At 37.4% G+C, this 27,691-nt stretch overlaps 1 protein-coding gene across 3 annotated transcripts; it reads right to left on the bottom strand.

The window, feature by feature from the left end:
* Positions 1–849: 849 nt before the first annotated feature.
* On the bottom strand, positions 850–26,331 carry pld1a (phospholipase D1a). Of its 3 annotated transcripts, XM_041971481.1 has the most exons (27): positions 26,166–26,331; positions 17,236–17,451; positions 16,470–16,639; positions 16,164–16,306; positions 15,197–15,308; positions 14,946–15,011; positions 14,449–14,507; positions 14,185–14,277; positions 13,366–13,518; positions 12,760–12,909; positions 11,620–11,703; positions 10,302–10,383; positions 9,631–9,741; positions 9,281–9,466; positions 8,463–8,676; positions 8,128–8,256; positions 7,744–7,862; positions 7,177–7,290; positions 6,796–6,906; positions 5,125–5,213; positions 4,849–4,962; positions 4,633–4,682; positions 4,406–4,540; positions 3,787–3,940; positions 3,440–3,557; positions 2,708–2,976; positions 850–2,542 (listed from the first exon to the last, which is right to left on the bottom strand). In XM_041971481.1, exons 2-26 carry the CDS (start codon positions 17,417–17,419, stop codon positions 2,752–2,754), a joined length of 3,165 nt encoding a protein of 1,054 aa, XP_041827415.1. In that variant the 5' UTR covers positions 17,420–17,451; positions 26,166–26,331; the 3' UTR covers positions 850–2,542; positions 2,708–2,751. The 3 variants fall into 3 exon arrangements, with proteins under 3 accessions (XP_041827415.1, XP_041827414.1, XP_041827416.1); XM_041971480.1 differs by having other exon boundaries at positions 850–2,976; XM_041971482.1 differs by lacking the exons at positions 850–2,542; positions 2,708–2,976; positions 3,440–3,557 and having other exon boundaries at positions 3,810–3,940; positions 4,381–4,540.
* Between the last annotated feature and the right edge of the window lie 1,360 nt (positions 26,332–27,691).

The following is a 27,691-nucleotide window of genomic DNA, read 5'->3' as shown; positions in this document are numbered from 1 at the left end:
CACTTTGATCAACTGTAGCACTTCATAAATAAAATTTGATTGATTGATAACTGAACACTTTTCAGGAAAGTTGGGTAAGCTTAAGTAAAATGTGACATTTTAAACCCTCAGGTATAGTAAGAATTTCCCAGGAGTTCTTTTATATAACGCTTCCCAAGTTTCATAACCTGAGAGTTGGCACCGACATTGGATTCCTTTGTGACTCACCTTGCTTAAGGGTTTCCACAGTAAGCAATTAAGCTGTTTGCAAGACAAATTGTTCCAGAATATCATAATCACGGTCTGACATTGAATCACATTAATGACTATGTCTTGTTTCTCTTCAAGCGTTCCCATTTAAGCTGTAGATGCCATTTTCTCTGTTATAAAACAGTAACTTTTGCATTTGTGCTCTTTGTATTGTTCATATCAAATTCAAATGTTACAAAATCCTTCTTAAGAGTTCCTCTGTTAATGCTTTAAACTCATTAGAAATCAAAATAACAAGTTAAACAGGATAAATAAAGTTTTAATGCCAATTGTCTTGCCGCTATTTGTTTTGCTAAATTTAAAAAGATAAATGAACATCTTCTTGCTAAACATATAAATGTCTGTCAGCATGAACTGATATAAAAGGTTATTGTCGGCTTAATTTGGATCAAAGGATATTCCTCGTCAGACAGGTTAAACATGACCTTCCTTGTGTGACCAAAACTGTTTACCATCTTTATTTGGCTTGAATTTCTAGTTAAGAGAAGTGAAACTCAGATTTTGAAATGAATATAAAAGCTTCAAACAGGAACACACAGTCATCCATTTTGATACTTTTTTACTTTTTCTGAAATATTTTACACACTGGATGAAAGAAAGTAAAACGTCAAAGATAATTTTACTCTTTAGCCATGTGAATTACACAGTTTTAAATGGAATTAGAAATACTTTCAACTTTACAAAAACGTTATTGCACATGCACAGAGACAGTAGTACACAGAGTTAACAGACAAAAAAGAGGTGCGCGGTGGTAATGAAACAGAAGAAGAAGTTAAATTATAAATTCTCAACCAGCCGTACAACCATGTTATTAATTCAAATATACCTTTAAAAACTGTTAAATTCTTCATAGTCCATAAATAAAACAAATACAGCAAAGGTAAACATTACAGACATTATCTATTACAATAAAAAGGAAAAGCAAAAATAGTGTCTTTATAGAAACAAAACTATTCTTTCTGCCCTTTAACACTTCATTTACATTTCATGGTCCCGTTCAAAAAATTCAATTTTCTTTATCTGATCCTGCAATATTCCACAGCCATTTGTTTTGTTGTTTTCTTTTACAGAAATACCAGTGATTCATGTGTTGGGTGTGTGATGTAGATCTTTTGACAGAGATGTTCTCTGCCAAAAGAAGCCAATTATTTTGTTGATTGACATGATCCAGTCTGGCATGAGTCAAACTTTATTGTTTCATAACCTTAGTGAAGTTTTTTAACTACGTATTTCCTGCAGTCTTTAATGTGCAGTAAGCCGAGGGCTTTTCTAAATAAGTAGTCTTCGATTTCATCTTAAACTCAAATCATGTGATATATACATGTACATCCACTTAATGACCGAGTCGCACCTTAAGAGTGGAAATTCCTAATTTCCTCAGACTGTGACAATTTACAAATAATGAGATGTGTCCCTAATGGAGATGAGTAGTTTTTTTTTTCTTTTATTCTACTTTTACTTCTAACAGAAACTTTACTCTTATAAAAACCGCCATTAGACAAAAAAAAAAAAACTTTCCAGATAATTTTTTTCTGTTTGACTGTAAGCAGACTGAATTTTTTTGTAGATAGCACCATCTGCTGAACAAACAGGAAATGACTCCTTCCAACATACAGCCTGATTGTCCTACCCTGCTGCTTTCACTCTGATCTTACCCTCCAAATTTTATAATTAAAACAATAATAATAAAAGCCACCACAATTGGTTTTCTTGATTCACTCTGATTGCATCATTAGAGGATATCCAAATCTCACACTGGAGACAAATCTGACACAATACATCTTAAACAAGAAATATAATGTCTGCAGTTTCTTTATGAAATAAAGAGTTGCATTTGGGACATGTATCATAGCAGTCGTGTTAAGATTTGTGGAAAACCTACCAGTAAAACTGTCTCTGTGATTGTGCAACACAGTCAAAGGTGGATCAATTTTATAATTCCTTCTACTAAAAAAAAGAAAGATCTTCATGATACAACTGAGTGGACAAGCCCTAAAACTCGAGGAATTTGTCAAAAGCAGCATATACGCAGGCCCATATAGCACAATCTTCATCACAAGCTCAGTGCATCATGCATTATAATCTATAATTCAATGGAGATCTGAATATTTGTAAGCATCGTGAAAAGAAGTTTCTGTTTTCTCAACCTGGTCCCGTAGAAATGCTCGCTGTCTTTCCACAGTTTAAATATCTCAGCATCCAGAGGTGCAGCTGATTCCCAAAACCCACAGTTCTCTTCAGTTTAAATGTAGTCACCAAGCATTTACTTTAGCTGTTTTTGATGTCCTTTCTCCTGCAAATAACAAACAGGAACTTTTACAATTTAGTGTTTTCAGTTTAAACTGATTTAATAGATTTGTCAATTCCCAGCAGGAATATGAGGCCAAAAGAGGACTGTAAATTAAATGTGATCTCCCAAAGGTCATCACAATCCAGAGACTTCACTCAAGAAACATACTTAAAGTTCATATGTGAAAGCTAGAGGATGTGGGTTCACATTCCTTATGTCCAGATCTCCGTTGGGACCATGGCTTCCTTTGTTCCAACAGAAGGCATGAGGTTATGCTCAGACAGGAAGTCCAGAGGAAACTGGACGAGGAAGCCTCGGATTTTGCGCAGTTCCTCCTGAGCACGGGCCAGGTCAGTCTGGGCCAAGCCTGGCTTGGACTGGTATTGCTCCAACTCTGCCATGTTTCTCACCAGGGATGAAGGCAGGCAACGGAATACCTGCAGAAAAACACACATTCAGTTTTTATTCCTCTGCTTTTGCCTCCATCTGAGATGTGCCATTTAAAATACTGCAGATACAACAGCTTCTATAAAGGATGCATGCTTTTGATTCAGGCAACAACATCCACAGACAAATCCACTGCTTCACCACTGATCCAAAGAAAATATTTCCAAAGTCAGTCAGTAATCATGTTAAATAGCATTATTCAAGAAAATATCAGGGGTTATGATTTTTGCCAGTGTCAAGCAAACCTGGTCTAAAAATACTTCTTAAATTTTGAATATAAATTTAAAGTTTTGCAGCATTTAAAGGAGAAAATGTAACATGTGAGAATATGAGAAAATAAATTGGGAATTGTCAAATGCCAAACAGTTGGCTTTTTACATCATAATTTACTGAATGCTGCTTGCAACTGAATGCAGTTTTGTTTCTCCTTGAAAATCAACACATCCACTCTACCTTCTCATAAATGGTAGCATTGCGGCCAGCTGTAGTCATCCACACCTCCTTGTAGAAAGAATCACTGATGGGATCAGACAGGTCAATGCTAGAGTCTGTGTGTCCCCCAAGGATAGTCCTGTTTAGTAGGAAAAAGGAATAAAAAGCTCAGATAACAAAAAATAAGTAAATGAGAAAGAAATCTTTATAAATAAAAGTTAAGTTTGAATGTTTCAGACACTTTTTTTTTTAAATTGTGCTCTTTTTCTTTCTCTTCTTCTGTTCTTAAGAATTGTGTTGAGCCAGATTTAAAGTAAATAGTTACTTTGTTGAAAAAAATGTTCACAACATTTCAATTCAAGCCAAACCTGAAACATTCGAGGCGTAGCTGAAGTGCATAGGGTCCAGCTTCATACTCCTGTCCATCCATCACTGAGGCGACTTTTTCTGAGTCTTCAACGATCACTGCCACCTCGCTGTCGCGTTTACCCAGCATGCTTCTGTCATTGATGTTAGCTGAACCTAAAAAAAGAACAAAACATCAAACTGAACTTATTTTATATATTGACAGGATTTGCTGTCCATACTGTCTGTTAGTTATACAAAGCATAACAAGCTTGCTCTAAGCTAATCTAATGACCTATACTATGAATTCTATATCTTTTTTTAAATTCCTCTTATTGATATTACATAATTCCTCTAAAATCTAATTAATATACATTTTGAGAGTGGCATTTTTAGGAAGATATTAGCTTTTTAAGTGGGTATGTTGCACTGCTATGCCCTCTTTTACCAGCAGAGGGCACAGCAGAGCCATGAAACATTCACCACATACTGTACACATGGCACAAGGCTGAGAAATGTTTCCAGAATTTCCACTTTCTCACACTTTGATGGTGTCAAGGCAGAGTAGCTGCCTCAAATAATAGATGGTGAAAACGGCACAAAGAAAGAAAAATTACAGGCTGTGACGAGTGATAGGCTAACCGATGATGACTGTGTTGTCGTCAGCGATGAGCATCTTGCTGTGGACGTAGATGAGCTCTGTGACCAGGCGTCCCTCCAGCTCGGCGTGAGTCCGCAGCCCAGCGAAAGAAATGTACTTCATCCACTCGTTGTCCACTGGGGAACGGAGAAGAAAAGAAACAGAAAAATACATGATAAAATAGTATTATAGCACTTTTCACGCTCTAACCTTAACATCTTGAACTTACTCTCTTTTTTCAGCTGGGAGATGATGGAATATTCTCCTCTGATCATGGTTCTAAGGAAGCAAAAGTAAAAACCCATCATAAAGTATATGATAATAGATCCTAAACCAAAGTCAGTTAGAAACAGAATGTATTCAGTTTCTGATGACACCTTTTCATCTGTTTTCTCATTTCCCATTTCTCTTCCTCTTTCAGTATCAAAAGAATTGTGTGATGTACCTGTAGTTGAAGTGCATGACAGCCTGGATGGCATTCCCTCCTCCTGTAGTGATGTCGCCCTCAAAGCCAGGAAGCAGAGGCGTGACCACATACACACGGTACGTCTTACCCTCCCTGGAAGCAAATGTGCATCATTTGCACAAAGATTTGAGTGCAACATTGAAAGAAACAGAAGAAAGAAAATGTGTGTAAACAGAAACAGAGTGCATATACACTACAAATATCCTTCCTCAAATCAAATGCTTTTTATATAAACAAATAATTTGAGGGAAGTACTTGTGTGCCCTGAGGATCCTTTCGATGATGGCGTCTCCGATTTTATTGTAAACCGTCCTGTTGTCAGCACAACTGATGAAGAACTGATTCTAAGGAGGGATTGAGACAAAAATGACACAAATAAAAAAATGAAAATAGTAACGAATCTATGACAGATTATAAAAAGGGTAGAAAAGCTAAAATGGACACCATCTGTTCATCACAGAAGGATCTAAAAAAAAACTGTATTATAGGTACAACCTAATAGCAAAACAAGGGGTCTTGTTTTGGAAATGGAAAACTGTGTTTATGACTTTTATGACTACATGGGTCAATGTTTCTGACAAAGAGAGCAATTCTACACCTGCGAGGCCTGAACCTGCTTCAATGGTCCAGTGCAGCACTGCGGTGAACTGTTATTTAAGGAGAGGTTTGATGTCCCGTGTAGTTGTATTTTCAGTGTGTGCAATGGCTCTATAATTCAGCTCCGACAGATATAATAGGGGGAGGCGGTGGGTTATTATCTGGGCAGCATTGTTTGTTATGTGTGAGTTGGGTTCAGTGTGTAACAGAGTGTTGAAGTGGAGCAAAAAGCAATCCTTGGAAGATTCAATTTTCCTTTGATCATTAGTATCCCAGAGTGTTGTCATATGAAAACAAACTGATCCATGTGGTGAGATTCACTCATAAAAATCCTCTGTCATTTTTAGGGAATTATTTGTCAAAACATTATTTAAAAGTGAAAAGAAAAAAAAAAAAAGACATAACCAGGTCTTAAAATAATTAAAATCTGGCAACAGATTAAAGACAGCACACTATATTGTGCATATGGTTGACTTGATAATTGAAAAGCATCCAGACTGTGTAGCTTAAATGAATCTAATTCTTAAGTTGCTGTTACCCTGTAATCTTCTTGCACAGATTTTTAGAGCCAATCCCTCATTCCCCTTTCTTTAAAATCTCTCTCCTGCTCCATCATTTTTCCTCCAGACTAGCTTTCATGCAACCCACCTCCTCGAATCTCCACCTCCAGAAAGGAGGTGCCTCATTGGAAGTTATTATCTCCTTGTCTTGGCTCATCCACCACCATCTAGACTCTAAGAGTCCTGTCCTATCCCTGTCTTTATTAATGCATTGTCTGCATGACATCCCATCAAAGTCTAATCATAAAACATTTTCCAACTCTTTACATCAATACATTTTGTTGCTCCCTTCCAATTGATCGATCTAGAATGTTTTCTGCCTGTGAATAATCCTTGTCTTCAAAATGATGGACTCATAGTCTCATACTGATGGGCAGCAACAGCTGCTTCTCTATGATCATTGCTGATGTCTGTCCTCCTCAGCACTGTGTTTACATACATCTGAAGATCCAGAGCAGCAAACTGCCAAAACGTCTGCTTTCACAGGGGTACTCACACTTACTGGTGATCACTTAATTAATCAAAAGCCTTTCATTAGCAGCACCTGACTGATCCTAAACCTCTTAATACCAATGGAAGCAGTAAACATGTCCTTATTATTTCACATACTGTTTCCTCACGTTGGGTTAGTTTTAGTAAGAAATAAAACACAGTGGAATATTTAATTTGTTATTGTTGATAAAAGGGTGTATTTATCTGATGTTAAGAACTGAGGACCAGATGTACTTTTTTTACATGTTAGTAAAACTTTGTTGATGGTTTACCATACCTCAATGTAGATGTAGTGCTTGCTCTTGGCAATGACCTGAATGTAGGCATTATGGATGGATTCCTCATGGTATTTTATGCCCGCTGACCAGTCTGCTGCTGACCGCAACACCTAGTACACAAAGAGGTCTGAGTTATTACAAGAACTTCTCACCATGTAAATATACATATGCGTTTCGTTATATTGTTACTTGAAAAATTTTTGTTTGAACTTCTTTTGCTATACTGTATAATTCTGTACTTTAGTTTTAGTAACAGAATTAACTTTTTTATATAACTAGAAAAAGAAGGACCCTAAAATCTGTAAGGTTTACCTTATTTGTACAAATGTTCAATATTAACGCAGACACAATTAACAAAAAGGCAGATGGTATTTTCTTACCTGCAATTTGGCATCAACACATCCAGGAACTTGGTATTTAATCTCACTGGCTGTGGAATGAGACTTTGGCAGCAGGAATGGATAAGACAGAGAACGATACTTTGGCTTCATGATCTGTATGATAGACATTTGGAGAATTTGGGAACAGAAATGGGTCAATTTGGAGCCACAGAGAGGAAAACTTGGATAGGGTCAAAAACAGGAGAACAGCAGTAAAAAGTTGGTGCAATGGAAAGTATGAACATGAGGACTGACATATGTTTTCCATTGCTCCAGTTAAACCTTTAATAGGTTTTCGGCATTTTTCTGCTTATTTTCCAGTTTTATTTTCCTGCCATTAAATCACCACCTCCCTTTAAAGCTTCCATCAGCTTACAGTGACTTGCAGCCACTAGAACTGTGACTTAGAAATACTTCAATCATTGCAGTAGGTCTGACAGACTAAAAATGCAGCTAAATTCTAACTGCAAAAAAAAAAAAAGGTTAATAGGAAATGTCAAGCTTCATGTTTTGATCCTGCTTTACATCTTTATGTGTTTATTAGTGTTAACTGTGAGCAAATCGTGCCTTTGTAAAGTTCCACCGCTGGATGAAGTGCCTCGCCACATCCCGAGCACCTCTCCCATGAACCACTGAGGCGATGTCATGCCAAGGCATTCTGGGAGTGGTGTATCTGTCAATAAAGTCTGTTCCAAGAAAACCAAGAAAATATCAATAAATATAAATGTGTGAAGGAATGGGAGAGAAAAAGAGAACAGCTAAAAGATGGATTTTAGATGGAAGTACATTTGACAGTTAAAGGGCGGATGAAAAAAAGAAGTGTCACAAATGCTGCAAGTTTTCTCACTTCTAATTTGTATAACTTTTAAAGGGGACTACATAAAACTGAAGCATGAAAGCATTTTAGAGCTAATGTTGGACTATATGCATGTATATATTTGTGTACCAGACCATCAAAAGGTTTCTCCAGCTGGATCCAATCTTTGTAGACGAAGTTGCAATAGTCTTTTCCATGCCAGAAGCGAGTGTTTCCCTGTAACTCGCCAATGCCAGTCTTAAGGCTTTTGACAGAACCACTCCCTACACACATGCACATATGAAGAATATAAACATGCTAGAAAAAGCCTCACATTGGATATATTCACCACTTATATACATAAAACAAACTAACAAAAAAAAACAGTAAAAGTAAAGCATGTTTTTGGTAAAAAATAAAAATAAATAAATAAATAAAATAACAGAAATCACATATATTCAGTAATTCTGTTCCTTCTGCCTTCACACACCTGCGCTATCAATGCTGCTGACGCTGTCCACGTGCTGCAGAGTGTGTTTGTGCAGGTGTCTGTACAGACTGAAGCGAACCATCCTGTTGCGACCGATTCCCTTCAACTTCGGTAACTCCACAGGTTCACTGGGCGCCGTCCCTCGCCCATTGCTCTGAGAGACGGCATCAGCAGAGGACACTCCCTTACCAGATGGTGTGTTGGTGGAGCCAGACTAAAGAAAACATGGAGAAAGTCAGATACAAATTTTATGTTACAGATTTCTAATACTAATACTAATACTTAAGCATATTAAAAATTTAAAATGTTAGTGCAGTAGTTATTTTAAGTATACATATGACTAAAAAAATAAATAAAAAAAGATGGAAAATGTCATTTGAAGAAATTAATTGTGGAATCCCAAATCCTTTTACTGGAAACTAGTATTTAATAGTAAATTTCCACCTGACAGAAATCTGTATTAAACTTCATCAACTGATTACTCGCAATGAGGTTGTTTTTTTTTTCTCATTAGCTTAAAAAATTGCAGTGTTGCCTCATAGGTGGTGTTTGGATTGACAAACTTAGTTACTATATACAACATAATATGTGATAGTGTTTGCACTGTACACACAGTTACTGCAGGATATGACTGAGGATACTACAGTGTTCCTTTTTCATTCCCCGTCTGCAAGTATTTGCAAGTGCAATATTTTTCTCCATTTCTTCTCCTCTACTTTTTCTCTATATTCTCTGATTTGTCGGGAAATGAGATTTAGATTATTGCCCATAAATCCAAAGTATGAATGGAACATTTTATTAAGCGGGGCATGTCTGACCTGTTCCAGGGCCACGGAGCGTGTCACACTGCCCACATCCGTCAGCCGATGCTCTCTGTCATCCCAGCGACCGTACGCCAGGTCGATCCCGCCCACAAAGGCCACTGATTGGTCAATAACTACAATCTTCTCATGATGCGCCCACAGATATACAGAGGAGGAGACGTGATCTGGATGACGCATCACCTGGAATGCAAACAAATAGCATGAAAAACAGCACACATCCACATGGACATAGCGTGTGTTTTGTTCATTACAAAAACAGCAACTGTATCAAAAGTCTAGTTTATGTGACAGTCCATGTTCCCCTAACTAACACATAATGCTATATCCATAAAACAACAGTTTACCTTGATGTTGGGGTGCAGGTGCATGAGGGTTCTTTTGCTGTAGCCTGAATTAATGCCCAGTGCAAGCTCCACCTCCTTGTACAACATTACAAAGATTCGCACTCCCTGTTGCTATGGACAAATAATAGAGATAAACATATTATTTTTACACATTACATTGGTTGAAATATGTTAAGAATGTGATTAATCTGTAAAAGTAAGAAGTACTGGCATGTGAACCTTAAATATGAAGTTAAAGTACTCATCATTTTGAAAGAATGAGATGTATGGCATTAATTTATGATCTAAACATTTGCATCAGGCTTCTAGAGGGTACAACAAATTATTTGTTATTTTCTGCTACTTTCTACATCATTAATCAAACTTATTTACAAGCTGAACAACTTCTATTTTTATTTGTTTGCAGATTAATGCAAAGCCTTCCAAGTTCCAATAGTTTCATGAAGCAAAATGTGTAAATAGTGAGAGAAATTGGAGTCTTTGATCATTGTGGGAAAATCTGTCACTGTACTGCAAATCAAACTGTGGTAGCTGTATTTTATTGCATTTTACTGAAAGAAAAGAACATATTTTCATGAAAAGGCTGATCTTTTTACAATGAGAACAGTTTAAAGAGCTCACTACTTGGTTTTATTGTCTTTTTTCTATAGTATTTACAGATGAATTCTTACTGCTTTGCGTTTGAGGATACAATCCAGCCTCCATCTGTTGCCCTCTACAACAGGCCTTTTCAGAAAGATCTCTGGGCTCAGCCTGTCAAATCCAAAAACAAAGCCAAAAAGGAAGAAAAAATAGCATTGAGAAAAATGTAAAGAATAACAAACAAATTAAGAAATGCAAGTCATTACCTACATTGATCATACATAAGGGGTGCTAACTTTCACAAATCAGTCACCAGCATATCTCTACATAGAGTATAACAGACATGACATAATGATATAACCTCATGAGTCACTCACATTGGCATCCCAAGCTTACACATCTATAATACCATTGGCTCAGATTACACAGGCTAACACCTCATTGGTAAAGACCATAAGCCCAGTGATTATAGCCTTGGAACACAGGGTGTTTCAGCCACATTAAACATTTCCACATTTGGCTCTATGGGACTATAAACTATTATGTTTAAAATGACAGACATAGGGACATCAGAGCCATGTTAGTAATGACAAATATGGTGTTATTTCCCATAGCACCCTTAGAAAACTTTTTAGAGACCTTTAACCATTTGAAATGTTATAGTACCCTCAGGGTATAATAATGTATAGGCTACCATTCTAGTATAGTGATACATAGGGGTTGTACCAGATGTGTAAATAGATATGGAGACTGTCTGTGTATTACTATTCTAGGCTTGTGGCTGTAATTGGAGTCAGTAGCACATCATGGCTCTCTGACAGGCCCAGACGTGAGGGTAATGTGCAACGTAATGGGGAATAACATGTGCTACACTAACTGGAACCAGAGTTAAACAGTCCTCTCATTAATTGGCAGCAGGATGATAACCATACATAAATAAGCCATTACAACTATTCTAGTTGCCATTTTGAAAAATACACATTAGAATATTTAAATATTTTTATTGCCTCATTTGTAGGTGCCTATCTTTGACCCAAGACAAAATGACTTTTTACTATTAAAGTCCTGTTCTTATAAAAAAGTTTTTAGGTTTTTAAAGACATGTTTTATGTGTTACTAGTCATCATTATCAGCCATCAACACCATGGCTGGGGATTTACAGCTTCAAAGAGATTAGGTCAGATAGCCCGTGTGCTCTACACAGATCACTGGATGCCTTTTGTCTTTTTGTCTTACTTCTTTTTTTTATTTTACATCATTGGAAATGGTTGAGGCTACATGAAATTTAGAAGCATTTCATTTTAACAGACCCAAACTGACAGAGTCATTAATTCTCATACTTTGGGGTTGACAGGGGACACTCCTTAACCAATCTCACTTTCTCTGTTTTAATACACTAAAACTCACCACCAGTCAGTGATGAAGATTTCCTCTTTAGCCTCTTCCAAAGCATCAGCCACATCCTCCATGTATGTTTTTCCATTAACATACCTGCAAAGGATAATCATAGTCACACTGGGGAACTGAAAATAGACACAGCTTACCTGCTGTGGTTGTGTTGTTACATACACACATGTTAAAAAGCAGTGTGTTTTATTTTGACTAACAACAGCCGACGAGTAATTATTCCTCCTTTTATAGCCTTCTCTGTGATCACAGCTTGCCTCAAAACTGTCACTAAATAGCAATTAAGTTATCTGTGGGGTAAAAATAAAATAAAAAGTGGTTTGAAAGGTGACCAAAGGAAGTTGTTCATTTCCTTGACTCTACACCAATAGCTCAAAATGGCAATACTGTTATTTAAAGCATATTTTTCCTGTGTACGGAGCATTAAGACAATGTAATGATTTTATGATTCAGTATCATAGAATCTGCCAGCTGAAGGGGAGAGAGAGAAAATAAAGAAAAATGACAACACAGCCAAAAGAGAGTTAACAGCTCAGTGCTGTCAAATGTTTCCATAGTTACCAATGAAGAACCAAGATAGAAAGCTGGCTTGAGTCCCATTAAATAAAAAGAATGCACATATTTGACTAATTTTTGTGCAACTGAAAAGTCATTACCAGATGTAGTCTGTTAAAGCTGTAAATCACAGTGGTGGGTGAAAGTTTGTGAACCCAACATAAATAGATCATCTATATTTGTTCTTGAACATAAGAAAAGCATAAACAATTTTCTTAAAGGTCCTAAAAGTTGAGAAAGATAGCTCAGGTAAACAGATAAGATAATACTGACATGTAGTATTGCGTCAATTTACACAACCAAAACATCTGATGAATTTAATTAGCTTTACCTGCTAATAGGATTTGTGTGTTTATGTTTTACATATTGTATATGTGAAAATATAGGAAGCTGAAGGATTTAAAAGCTTCAAAAAAATATTGTAAATGTATCTCTTAATTAATCTGGCAGTTTGAAACTGATGAAAACCCTCTTTTTTTTCTTTTTTTTTGGGAGGGGGGGTTGTCTGTCAATCTTTCCAGTTTCACATGAGCATAAGACACATAAGTAGCAGCTCAAGCTTTTTTTCTCTCCCAGCAGAGTTACCATTTGGCAGGAATGTTTTCCTGTTCCTGTGCAAAAGATCCAAAGCGGTGTTCTCGGAGGAACGCCTTCCCATGATTCCTCACGAAGCTCTCAATGCTCTGACCCCACCAACGTGCATTTCTGTAGCTGCTGCACTTGAACACAAGGGTCCTGCCGGCAGGATATACAGATATAACCATACATGGAGTCAAATAAGCTCAGCTAACACACAGATGCATGTTGTTCAGTCGATTATGTGAAAACATACATAAATCTAAGTAAGATACACAGAGCTGTTCATCAAAACAGAAACTATTCCTAAAATAAAATCAGGGTTGGGTTACTAGTGTTGGAAAATCAGAAGCAAAAATAACTAGTCCTTGTTGTATTAACAGCATGTTATAGACTAACATATTAAGTTTTTTTAGCTTTAAAATGTAGCATTTCTCATTATTTTTTGAAGACAGACTGAGGTTTGCAGGGACTAGATTGTCTTTGTGTAATATCAGGATAATATGAAATAATGTGTGATATGGAAGGCTTGACTCAAATTTTGTGTGTTTACTGTGTGGGCAACAATTACAACACCAAAACACACATACAAACACACAGAGGTTAAAATGTAACCTGGAAAGGCTGTCAATCCGGACTCCATGTTTGGTTTCTGTGTCTTTGGAGTCCATCTTGATGCTGAATTCTTTATCTACAAGCAGGACGAAGGAGATCGCTCCCGAGTCTGGCTTCATGTACAGCAAGAATGAATCTTTCACCACAAGCCAGCTACAATGCACACACACACACACACACACACACACACAATTATCAGCAACATATTTATCATAAAAGGATTTTTTATGTAAACACTGGACTTGTCAACTGATTGCTGTGGAGCACTTCTTTTTCTTCTTGTTTAAAGGAAAGGGTGTAGGAAGAGAAACCATCATGAGGATGTAGGTGGATGCTGATCGTTTCAAACAAGTGGGATTTTTCTTTTCTTTTTTTTTTTTGTTCATGTCTTTAGAAAAATAACTATACAAACTGCTCACATAATAATTTGCCTTAGATAAAGAAGAAGTGAATGGTTGATTTTACTTGTAAAAAACTATTTGCATGACATTTATTAAGATGTTACTGTCATATTTTAATATCTGCATTAATTGGTCAATACTGTGACTGTATAGAAATGTAAGATGTAACTTTAACATCTCAGATCGTCTCATTGTGATTCTAGAACCATTAACATGTAGGAATTTCCCTCATTTACTAAAGTGGTGAAGAAGTGTTAAGAACCAATTTATCTGCATAAATCAAAAAGTAAATGAAGTCAGTGACAATAAGGAAATCAACCACAACCAGTGATAAAAGTCATGTTAACATGACAACTAGAACAATGGGTGGGAGAATAAACATGAACTAAGCTAAAGAGAAATATCAACATAAACAAACCGTTTGGACCAGCGATAGCAAGCCTGACCCTGACCACAGCAGTTCAGTCCAGGGATACGATGTCCGCCTGAGCGCTTGTGGATCATCCCTTCCCTGCAGTAGATTAAAAAAAACTTTTTTAAACTACAAATTACATCATGAGGTGTTACAACTAGAATTTTGCATTTGCAGATGTGAGAAGAAAGAAAAACTTGTTTGTGACACTGATCCTATAGGATTTGAAAAAAAATGAGGAAGTGGGAAAAAAAAAAAGAAAACGCTCACAGTCCTTTGGGTCCCAAATCATGAATGAACGACAGCTGGCTGACGTCAATGAACTCCATCTGAGAATAAATAGGTGGAAATGAGGGTCATTCTTGCATAGATAAACCACAACTTGTGAAATATACAACTACAGCAGGCAAGTGTTAGATCCACACACTCTGACGGGTAATGTGACTCGTGAAATTGTGTTTTATCATCTCAAATATTGACTTGAAATGATATCATATTATTATTTTATTGTTAATACACCACAAGCCCGGTGCCATGGCAAAGCATTATGACCCCCTGTTATTGTTACAATTAAACATTCAACCATAAAGGCTGAGGCAACAAGTGGAAAAATCCTGTTAATAATTTACTTTTAGACAGAACTTCCCACAGTGGCTGACAGAAAGAAAATATTGACTGAAATTCGTTTAAAGTTAAACTAAAAAGAAGCACAACCCACAAAGATTTGGAGGCTGTAAGTGTTTACGTTGTTTAATATAATTACTCACAGTATGGTGATATTTACGGTACATGGCCATCTTCAGCAGCTTGTTCAAATAGTCCTCTAACTGTCGCTGTAGAAACACATACACTATATTTGACCACTGTGAGTACATTAATGTCAAAATCCATGCACAGAAACACACACTCAGGGGGAGATTTAGAAAAAACATGCTAGCATGGCATAGACTGCCATGGCAACAAAAGACTGTAAGAAGAGCTCCATGCAATGAGGCTGAGATATAATAACGTGACGTACCCTCCTGCTGGAGACCTGCTCGTCTCGCACCAGCTCATCTCCTCCCCCCCTGGGCAGGGAGGGCATCTCCCTCACTTCGCTCTTCCTCACAGTCTTCCTCCTCACTGTATGACTGGAAGAGAGGAAATTTAAACACTTAATCAGAAAAAGTATAAATATGCTTTTCAAAAGAATACTTCACACATTTACATTTTGAACTACATGACCAGAAGATCAGAAAGAAAAGAAAGAATTGCTCCAGAAATTAAAACATAATTTTCTATGAAGTCTCCTCTCAATAGGTGCTTAGAAAGTCTAATTAAAAGCTTAAACACTGAGTCCCTTCATTGTTTTTCAGTTTGAAAACAGCAAAGCTATTTAATTGTGGCTGTTACATTAAAAGAAGCTATCTCAGAAAGACAGCACGCACCTCCTTTCATTCATAACACAAGATAAAGTCAACATGATGGATTGAGACAATGATAGAAAAACAGTTTGATGATACAAATACTACACTTTTACACTTGAGAAGAAAGAATAAAAGTTTTTAAAAAGAATGCTAATTAACATTTCAGTAAAAATGATCAATGTGTTGGAAAATGAATAAATTAGAACCAGAAAATGTTAAGTACCAGAAAACTCCTGCCCTCTCCATTGTTTGCCATGTTACAAAATGTGTTGCTTTTTAGCCAGAAGTCAGATGAACAAATCAATACCACTTTTATGTTTGTCTGCATGCCAAACATGAAGCTACAGAGGTTAGCTACTACCTGAGCTTACAGTACCTCAGCTAAAAGTAAATGTACTTGCTCCCAGAACGCAGGCTCTACAGAAAAGCACATTTGTTGTTTTTAAATCTCAATGAGTGGGTTTCAAAAACGTGGATGCATGTGCATTTTTGTGTACTGCTCTTTGTACATGAGCATGTCCATATGTGTGTGTTTATCTGTTGAGTGGTATTTGTGTTTATGTGTGTGTGGGTGCAAACCTGCGGGATGGCAGTGGAATCCTCATGAAGGTCTTGTACGTCCTCAGCTCTCTGTGCAGCTCCATGAAATGCTTCTCTTTCCTCTTAACCACCCAGGTAAACTCTCCATGTTTCAGCTCAATCCGAAACACTGCTGGCAGAGACTGAAAACACACACAAGCTTAATGTACACATTTCTGAGCAGAACATAAGAGCATTATTTGAATTCTCATATTTACTTGCTACTGCCATGAATAAACAGGGGGACTACTATTCTGGTTTTTGCAGAAATGACTGTTTTTGTAATTAGACAGGTGTGCGCAGTACCTTGTTGACACTCCTGTGATGTGACACGTTGAAACGATCTTGTGCTGTGGTGAACCGTTCCACCTCCAGGATCCGAACAGTAATGGGCACAGTGGGTAGGTAGACCTTAGCATTGGCCTCCTTGAAGCCCACTGTAGCATACACGGCTGAAAATGGGATACGACAATCCCCTGGGAAAGAAATCCAGGCGGGTGGTAAGTGTGATTTTCTTTTGAATTTGCATGTGTAGGAGTTACTCAGGCTGCTTAGGAACGAGTAGGCTGCGTTTCTGAGAAACCGGCTTTTGCTCAAGATTTTTTGTGCACTATTTTTCACTGGGTTTTCAGTGTGAGAGCAAATATTTATGTTTATTCCCTAGTTAAGTTTGAGAGATCTAAATTATGTAAAGGCAGCATCCATCTTAAGACATATGCTGTCTTAAATCGCACTTTGGAAGCTCAATGAATTTAGAAGGGGTATGCTTTTTGTTCCCCCACTTTACCCTAACCTGGCTGGTTACTACTTCTCACATTTCTGGAGATTGTGGGGATGGTCGCAGGCCCATTTTGTGGCGTACAGTATATGACCACATTCGTCTACTTATGAATAAGGAACTGGTTTGATACTTTGCAATCCTTCAGACTGACCATGTTTCTCAGCTGCTTGCTTAACTGAAGACTGTGCTGTCTTTTAGGTATTGCCTAGATACTTGGAGAAGTCAGTGTATGATTATACTATATACTCTATATCCTACCATAAAATAAATAATACATGAACACACACATACCCAAGTAGTTTCCATCGTAGTCCATCTCCTCTCCCTCCTCTATGTCTAGTTCTCTGGCATCCAGGCTTTCCACAAGGTCGGCCATGTTGATACCGTCGAGTATGTCTGAGGCCGACGTAGTATCAGAAACTTCAGAGTTCACCAGGCTGAGGTTACTTGTAGTTGGCTGAGCCTTACCCAGCATGCTTAGCAGTTAGACCCTGGAGCAGGGTGTGCCTAGAGTGAGGAGATGATCATGACATTGTAGAAGTGAATGCTGCAATAAATTTAAGTTTTTGGTAAGTGTTTTTTGGAGTGTGCACTCCCACAGGGAGGGACAGTCATCTGACCTCTAACCTTCCGATGACCAAATTCTGTCCCAGCTGTTCAATAACGAGTCAGATAACCAGCAAATATACAGGTGCTTTAACAAACGTGTCCAAAAATAGACACATATACTTTGGACACAACTGCAATAACAGTACCATGATCATACCATGGTGTATATGTCTTTTGGTTATGTCAAAATAATAATTAAATAAAATCTGACTGTATTTGACTTATTTTTCACTCAGCTACAGCTACTGTCTCCCAGCATGCACACTGAATCCTCTACAGATGGTCCAAAACGTGGCAGCACGTCTGGTGTTTGATCAACCAAAACAGACACATGTCATTCTGTTACTCTTGAACTCCACAGGCTTTTAGTCATTAATGCTTTCATGCAGAGCAACTACAGGCTCTTCAGACAAATATCTAAATTCAGTCATACAGGCTTGTGCTTTTCAGCAACTATGATCCTCTGAGTAAATTTGGCACAAGGGATTCCTAATCCAGACTGTTTGTGATTCCCTCTCTATCTAGGCCATTCTTCGAGAATATCTCCCCACTTAATACCTCTAACACGCCAACATATCTAACCTGCAGTTTTAACGCTACCGGTTTTATTTATATAGATGAAATAGATGAAGTTTTTAATGAGTGTTTTCATCATATCGGCCTCAGTGAACCGTTAAAATACTGTTTGTTTCAAGAGTTACTCATGAAGTTTCATTCATTACTGTTACACACTCATGCACTGACTCACACACACACTCACAAAGACACAAAGAGAAGAAAATGATCTCATATCCTTTTTCCTGTCCAAATAAGAGAGTATAATCATGAGTCTGATGTTGTAATATACAGTCAGGTCTAGCAACTGAATACATTAGTCATTTACAGCATGTTTCTAACTAGAAGTCAAGTTAACCTTTCCCTTTACACCGTTTTCCATATTTTTTCTACATGTAAGATTTCAGTTAAAAAAAATGGGTTTTAGTTTTATTGTGAAAGATTTTGCTTGTGTTGTTTCTCCTGTCTGTTTAGATCACTGATAGCAATCTCAGACAGGTTAGATGAAGTTTCCCAGATAAGCTTAATGAAAGGGAAACTACTAACTCAATTCAACTGTACTTAAATAGCACTTTATTAAGCACATAAGAGCAACACAAAGTGCTTTACAGAATAGAAGTGATAAAAGAATAATAGAAACAATAATAAAAACAACAAAACTTGAAGAGGTAAAAACAATAAAATGTAAGAGTTGACAAGAGGAAGAGGTGAAGATGTGCAATGCATTGGGAAAGGAATGACAACATTGGACTTTTCTTGGAAACTTCCTCTGGCAAATGCATTGTATTAAGACAGCAGCAGTAAAAAAAAACAGTGATGAGAACCAAGCAGATATTTGAAGCTGCTTGTGTTTATAGAATCCCAAGAACCTCTCTATGCACGACACTCCAGAGGCTTGCAGTTGTGCATAAAGCTGTATTTGGGCCACCGTTAACCGGTGCTCACAAAAAGAAATGTTTGAAGTGGGCTCAGAAATACATAGAGATGAATGCCATGCTACACTGGATAGAGTTCTAGATGGTTGGTGGATGACCACCACATCCCAACAGGGCTGCAGCATCAATCTGAGGGTGTCAAAATGACCTGCAAATGACATGCAGTGTGCCTTCTGCAGTAAAATCATTTTCATGCAAGACAATGCACTATCCGAGGCTGTAGAAATACCAATAAATCTTTCGCTGCTTTGGGTATAAAAGGGAGAAAAACTCATAGTGTGGCCACTAACTTCTCCTGACCTCAATGTTGTAGAGAACCTGTACAGCAGGGGTGCCCAAGTCCAGTCCTCAATCGCTACTATCCTGCAACTTTTAGATGCAACCCTTCCCTAACACACTTGAATCAAATGAATGGCTCGTTACTGGGTGTCTGCAAAGCTGAATGACATGTGGATAAGAGAATTGAGCCATTTGATTCCGGTGTATTGGAGAAGGTTTGCATCTAAAAGTTCCAGGATAGTAGATCTTAAGGACTGAACTTGGGCACCCCTGCTGTACAGCATCCTTAAAGGAAAGATCTACAAGAGTGGGTGGCAGTATACCTAAACAGCAACTTTGGGAGGTAATCTGGTTTCCTTGAACGAGATCCAGGAAGAAACTATTTTTACAATCTATTTAACGATTTGAAACTGTTATGCAAAATTATTTGGAACACTATATTTTGAGTGATTGGTAAAAAATGCTTATTTATGCTTATTTAGGAGAAATGAACAGAAACAGCATATGTAGAATAATTTGGAACATGTTGTAGCTTCTTACTTGTTTTATGTTTCCATTTTTCTTTGTGTTTTACAAATAAATCTAAAGAAACCACTCAATTTTGTTTCAGAATGAATTCTGGAAAACAAAACCTGTTAAACCCGTTAAAAAAATTTCCCATAGTCTAATTACATCAACTTTATCTTCAGTCCCAACAGAGTGTCTTTATTTCCAAATATGAGTCAGGATATGGGATAGGCTTTGGGGTTGACAGGGAGATGTGTGCAATACCCCTGAGCTACACGCTTAGTCATCCAAGTCTACCCATTCACATGTGATCCATTTACAAACCTCCCTAAGAGTGTAGATAAAGAAGAAATATGTTAAGATTCAAGAGGAAAAGAGGAGGGATAAAAGGAAAGAAGGCAGGAATCTGATCCAACTGAAAAACCCTGAAAAGACTATTAAGTGATGGGCAGTGTAGGATGACTGGAGCTTTCTCCGTTTTACATTCTAAACCTATTATTCTGCATTACTGCACTCTGAGCTAATCCCCTGGGGTTTTTTATGTGTTGTATTTCTAATGTGTTTTAGTTCCCAAAAAAATCTAATATCTGACAGGGTGTGTTAAATAACTTGACTAGAATGTATTATGCACTACTTCAGATAATGTTAATGAAGCAAAGCTTAATTGTCTACAAGATTTACATGTGAGTGTTTGCTGCCAGAAAAAGCATTTCCCCTTTTTATCTACTTCTAGATCACAGTGTTAAAGAGTACAGTCTATGTAAAGTAATGAAAAAAGGGTGCAGAAATGACTTTATATGGAAATATCTTATAGTACTCTTATTAAAAAAAGGGCAAACACTAATTACACAGCCATGAACAGAAGTCAAAGGGGGGTTTTGGGAGGAAAAACGGCACCTGAAGATGAGACCTTTTTCTGTATGAGAAAAGATGAACTGAGAAGGTCAAATAAGTCGTTTCTATCAAGTTATTTTGAACACATTTGAAAATTTCCACAGTTTTAATGGCACATAAAATGTACTTTACTCAGTTAAGGAAGACTTTTTTTTTATTTTCCTATAAAAGCGTTAAATTCTTTAGTTTGGGGCTAAAAATGTCCAGGCAACACATGATCACGACACCAACAGATAACAGTCTGACAATAAACATTCCCACTCCTCTGAACAAGATCTGACTAGCAGTCACATGCAGGAGTCACCGGCGGTCCCTCCCTGCAGTGACATGTCTGACTGAGTCGTTGTTCCGATAAAACTATACATTTTCTGCATAAATCTGAATGCTGATATTTTTTTAAGCATTCAGGCTGTTTTTAAAGACTTTCGAAATAATGATGATATTTGCTGTTTCCAAATGTTATCAGTACTTTTGGTAACTAAATGGATAATGTAGGTTACATTTTTTTTGAGGTTTTTCTGCTCAGATCGTTTTGTTGTGGTGATTAAAAAACTGTGGGACTGTGATATGCTGTATTTAGTTTTCAAAGGTCATGGTGCTGTGCATTGTAGACAAAACATCATCACTTTCATCTCATTTGTTGAAAGATAGTTCCAGAGGTCTTCTTTATTCAGATTAAACTTTTTCAAATGTCAACTGTGTTGCCATGTTCTTTTCAGAGACAATAGTATAAATATATAAATACATAAATATACATGCATATTTGTCTAAAGTATATATTCTTATATAAGCAAAATCACATATAAAATGGTTAGGGTGTGTTTTGTCTGTAAGAACAGCATCAACTTTTTTACAACTTTGAAAAAATTACAAATATGAAGTGTGATTTTGTGGTTAGGGTTTCTACATTATATGACATCTGGAATTTTATTTAATCAAAAAAAATGTCAGGTCGTCCTGCCAGAATCCATGGAGTAGTGGAGAAATTGATTCCATAAATTATGAATGTGTCTAGAATCAGTTGAACCTCAAATGGAGAAATAAAGTTGCAATAAAGTTATAAACTTTATTAAATCTTCCAGCCTATATCATAAGACATAGACTACAAATGATAAAACTGGTAGTAATGAGGTAAAACTTTATGCATGCATGTTCACTTGTACACACACTTCATGCTGTTTAGTCACCTAACTCCATTGAAGAGGCTTTCTCTTCCAAACAAATCCTATTTGTTCAGCCTTTTTATAATTTTACTGTCAAGAACTTCAAAACTTAACATGCTATTTAAGGCCTGCAGAGTTTGAAGTGTAGTTCTTGTGTTTTTGCAGTTGCTCTAAACATTGCACGGTCTGGCCTTGGGAGAACTTGCTGAGAATGTTTTCTAATTCTGAACTTTCTCAGGACAGAATGAAGCACTTCAAATAGACTTGAAATGACCTTTCAACTTTCCTCACACTGATAGGCAGCTAACAATTGAATCTCTAAAACCCTTTCCGGTTTAATTTCCTTCGCAGTATAGTGTTAACATGGACAAAAATGCCTCAGAGGAAAAAACTGCCACAACTTCTGCTTTTATAGAGGTTGCCTTAGATGCACACACACACACACACACACACACACTCATACAAACATACAAGAAAAATAAATAGTGGCTATGGTTATCAGTTTCCACAATACGCAACCTGAGAGAAGAGCTATCTTTGTATTCCTTTCTACTAAAACATTGCATATTTCCTGCTTCCTGTCATGTTGTCATGGAGATAATTTCAACAGCTAATGTGCTGCCTATACATAAATATCAACAGAAGCAGCTAGGAATATCCGCCTCTCCCCTCATGTGCTAACATCCTTAAAATGTCAATTAGTGGGAGAATGATGGTGGAGCTTAAGTAGAGCGTGGTAAAGCAAGAGGAATCAGAAAAAGTAACGTGGGAACTCATCAAGCTTTTCAACATGACTCAAGAAATTAAATCTTGCCATGCACCATAGAGTGACAAAAAGAATCCTGCAGGGATAAACCATTCTAACAGGACTAACTCGATCACTGTGGATTAGACAAATACCAAGATTTAGTGGCCATATTGGAAAGACTCATCCTGGCTGGTGTTTCTTTTCCCTAAATAGGACACTTCCTTTGTCTGTAGCTTATTAATAATAATAATAATAATAATAAAAAACAGGTATTTGTCCTCTGAGCCTCTGGAAAAGAGCTGCGGGGCATCTGGATCAATGTATGTTAATCATTGCTGAAAAATATGTCTACTTGATAAAAACTGCTGCCACTTATCCTTATGTGTATTAAAGTCAATTTAATGCATCCCATAAGGCGGCAATTTATGATTTAAAGAATTGCTTATGGTGCTGCACTGTTCCTTGCTTGTGAGTAGTTTGTATAAAATGTATAATACATTAATGGGTATTATTAGTTTTACTCTAGATTACAGAAAGCTATTCAATATTGTATTCATCACACAGTTGATTTATTCATCTCACACATTACTTTATAGTTAGTAATATCAAAAAAAGAAGCTGGAGGAAGAAACAGGAACAGCAGTAAGTGTATATTTTATTCAGCGTGTGTTTATCATGAGTCACTATGTTAAATTTACAATACCAAATCTGTTTGCATCACTTCCCTCTGTAGTTTTAGAGTATAAGCAGATGACACGTCTAACTTATTATTTTGCCCTGCTTCTGTTGCATGATGAGGCCCATTAGGGACAGATGGGAAAGAAGACGAGGTCACTGTGGCCATGTGTATCTACAACCACTACAGAGGAGGGAAAAAGTCTGCATTTCATATCAGCTCTGTGGCTGTAGCTGTCCAAATTTGAGTTAAGCCAGAAATGTGTTAGTTTTGCAGCCAAAACTTTGACTCTTTGCTAAGCTTTTGGGATCTGTGTAGGAAGACCCAAAGCTTGGTTCAAATGTAAAATAATCAGACTTGTGTTTTTTGAAATTACTTTCCTTTTTAACTAATTGTAACAATGTATGACTTAAATGTTTCCTTTCAGATTTCACTGACTTTCCAAAAAAAAACAAAAAAACAAAAAAAACATAAGCATTCTGGGCTGGTCTGTAAACACTGTTATCTTCCCCTCAGCAAGTTAGTTTGCTCTGCCAGGCAGGGCTTCAACATGCTGTGGAAACCTCTGGGAGCTAGGCTGGGTTCACAGCAAGAGAGCAAAATCTAAACCTTAAATGCCTTTAAGAGAGCTGTGCGGAGAGGTGTCAGATTTCAAACATGCTAAAAAATATTTGGATGTTGAAGGTCATTAGGGGTCGAGGCGTACTTCATATTCAGGTTAATGGCGTCTGCTCTTTCCCAGTAATCTTCACCAGCACTTTAATATCAGCTGGACTATGTCCAGTATATGTAATGCTGCATGCATGGGAAATGTCATGTTCTAAAACATTATTAAAATATATCTGCTTGTATTATGTGAATAATTTGAAGTAGATGCTTAAAATCCATTTTTAAAGTGTCAAATTACTGAAACGTACAGTGAGGAAGTTAACATCAATGTCAACAGAGGTACTGTCACTGATTAACCATCGAGCACAAAGAAAAATAGGTAACTTGTGGAATGTGTCACCTATTCCTGAATGTGTAATAATAAGCCTGACATTTACTAAGGCAAAATATTTAAACCATTTTCTAAATGACCACACACATGAACACCATCTTTGTGTATGAAACAAGTGTTCACACTCTGTGTTGCACATGCACACACATACATCACAACAAAGATAACATAAATGTCACTTGGCATTTATAGACTGTGTGGTGCCAACCTCCTCATGGTGCAGATGGTACAAAGAGAGAGAAGATAGATAGAGGAAGGGAGGGAGGGAGGCAATAAGAGAGGTCTGTGACACCTCTTTTTCTCTGCCCACACTAAAGCTGCCTATTATCTAATCCTTCACACCATGGATAGGGGGATTGGGACCGTCACAGAGGCAAAGAAAGCAAGACATACAGTAGATGCCAGAAAAAGAGAGAAAGCAATCGTCATCATTGCCAGAGTGGTTTCTGCTGCTTCTAACACAGGCCATCATTGTACTGACGGAGTGAAGGAACTGCTCCCTCTGTCTGTTTCTGTCAAACCTGACTCGGCTCGACCAGGGTGGTCAAATTTCAGCTTGGAAAATCCAAAATCTAGAATTTGTGCACAAACCACAAAAGTGACTCATGATTATAGCAGTAGAGGATATTTTGTGCTCTTGACTTAAAGGGATTGTTCCTCCATATTATTACACAAAACACACTCATGCATTGAAAGTGTTAGCATACTGTGGCTGCATATGTGCTCTACTGTGTGATATATTACAATAAATCATAGTGTGAGAGCCAAAATGTACAATGAAGCTGGACAAGCTTAGACTTTTTTTTTGGGGGGGGGGGGGGTTTAAAACTCGCATCAGTGGTTGCAAAATCAAACTGATGTTTGTCAGTTTTTGCTTGCACTTCACTTTTGCTAGAATATATGAGCTTGCAGAACACATCTGGAATAGACTTACAGTTCAGAAGCTGCCTTCCACGATAAAAACCTTTAATATCCTTCCAACATCTTTTGGGAAAATAAAAACATTGCATGAATGCAAATTTCATCATACTATTGCATGGATATAAAAGAACATTTGGTGGCACAGACAAAATCTCTCCAGCTGCTGTCCAGTTTTATGATTGACTGCATCAACCAGGTACACATTCACACACTTAAAGCCTTAGGCAGGAGTAACAGTAATAAAGTCTGTATTACCATACTGGCACCACAACAATAGAAAGTGCTGAGATCATTTCTATTTCGCTGCATGTGCAAAAGATTACAAAATGCCAGAGGTCGAAATTATATGTATAAATTGCAAAGACAACAGAAGAGCAGGGGGACGCTGGGTCCGTATAGATGATCAGCCAAGGAAAATATCTCCAGCGTTTCCATGACATTCCAGCTTCCACAAAAAGCCTTTCGCAACAGGGCATGAGAAACGGCAACAGTAGGACAAACACACACCTATGCTATCTTGTGCAACAGGTAACACACAACTTGTTGCAGTACTTCATTAGTTTAAAAAAAAGTGCAAATCTTCTATTAAAGAACTCAGAAACCTATCAGTACACCCATCTGGTAACGGATATTTACAACTCTTAAACAAATACTTCCCTTTTTACTATGCTGAGAAATGAATACACAAGTCCTGTTATCTATATACTTGCAATGCACAAGACAACAACAACAAAAGATCCAAATCCTGGGACCAGCAAGATTAAAGGCAGACTCAGGCATACCTTTTAACATTTGCTTGGCACATAATTCAGTAGACAAAGCAAAAGCAAGAAGTGTCACAGAGACCCAGATTGTTTCTTTTAAAGTCCATGGACACAAATAGAACAGAGCTGACACAGAGACAAACAGAGAGGCAGAGGGAGACATTACCAACCTGCTCTTTTTGTGGACACGCAGTCCACATGTTGGCTAGTCTGATCAATCCTCTTGATTTCACTGAATGGATGACAAAACTGAGACACACATACACTCCGCCTGAGCAGACAAAGCAGTGGATGGAAGTAGCAGACAGTTCTCTGCTCTCCTTTTTCTGCTACTCAGTTGTGTGGCTGAGAAAAACTAACAGTGAACTCTCCAACTCCTCAGGAAGGGAGGGCTCTCTGAAACTCTAGACCAATCACAGGACAAGATTCTCCCCATGAGCTTTCATCATTGGGTTACAGAAAGTGTTGGGCTTGTGGTGAGGTAGGAGGAGTCCACTGGGAAAAAATACTAACAGGGTCCTACCCATTTTCTCACCATTTCACACTCAGACACCATCAGGGTTTGTTTCTGTGTTGGTATGTGTGTCTACCCGCATGTGTTTTTGTGTATGCTTGTGCATTTACATGTATAAGTACTGAACCCTTTCAGGTTTGGCAACAAAACAATGAAACAGTTAAAAAAACAAACAACTTTGGATTGTGTTTGTAACATTTAAATACCCACCCAAAAGAGTTTATGAATAGAAATAATTATCAATAAGAATTTGATTAGGCTTTGTCTTTACCTAAAGTAGAGTCTGTGTTTCCACTGAGAGAGCTCCGATTTCGAGCCAGCCTCCACTACTAAACCATTCATTAGTCTGGCAGACTCCAAAAATGCACATACAAAGCCGCAAATTCAACTCATGGAAAATAAAACCGAACTCTTTCTCCATCTAGAGGATAAAGTAAAGTATTGCAGCACATATCAGGCAAGGTTCATGGATCAACATGGATTCTACATGTATTCGCATGGCAAGGACTTTAACCCGCAATCTACCACACCTTGGAAACCCATTTCAGATAAAATTATACCTTAAGATTTCTCTTCACAGCATACTCCAACACATTCACTAGGCCGAGAAAAATAAAGAAATAATGGACCGAGACAATGAGGTGGCAGATGCAATTCATGAACAGAAAGCAAAGCAATTATAGATCAGACACAGACATAAAGTGCTGGAAACAACAAGATGTTTCATTTTCATATGAAAAACTCAACTCAAAGCCATAAGAGAAAGAGAAAAATGGCTTCCCAAACCAAAGTACAGCCATGGCGTTACAGGGAAGACTTTCATCACAACTATAATCATCCCCTATTGTCCCACAAACAGCTCAGTTCTATGAAGTATAACTTCGTTGAACAGTATTGATGTCTAATATTTATGAAGAAACTAGAAAAAAAGGCCACATCACACACATACACACTCACACATACATGCTATAGTCTGGATATACATGACCACATGCAGATACTGTACATACCAGATACGATGAAAAGATCTTATTAAATGCACAGCTGTCCTGTCCAGTGCCCTGCTAATGTCAGATCTCCCTCTTGCTCGTTTTATTTCTTTTCTTTCCAACCCTGAAAACACACACACACACACAGCACGACTCGCTGGTCATAAACATAATGGTTTCTCCTGTTAAACAC

This window comes from Melanotaenia boesemani, chromosome 20 (assembly GCF_017639745.1).
Source record: "Melanotaenia boesemani isolate fMelBoe1 chromosome 20, fMelBoe1.pri, whole genome shotgun sequence".
In the NCBI taxonomy this organism is placed as follows: domain Eukaryota; kingdom Metazoa; phylum Chordata; class Actinopteri; order Atheriniformes; family Melanotaeniidae; genus Melanotaenia; species Melanotaenia boesemani.
The sequence above is the reverse complement of the archived record's forward strand: the minus strand, read 5'-3'. Positions and strand labels throughout refer to the sequence as shown.

Excerpts from the sequence above, each read along its gene's own strand:
- pld1a (XM_041971480.1), bottom strand. The coding sequence starts at position 17,419 with ATGCTGGGTAAGGCTCAGCCAACTACAAGTAACCTCAGCCTGGTGAAC. Across the intron at positions 11,704-12,759 it reads GAAAACATTCCTGCCAAATG|GTATGTTAATGGAAAAACAT; the intron begins GTAACTCTGCTG and ends TATCCTTTGCAG. Across the intron at positions 8,677-9,280 it reads GCTCCGTGGCCCTGGAACAG|TCTGGCTCCACCAACACACC; the intron begins GTCAGACATGCC and ends TGTTTTCTTTAG.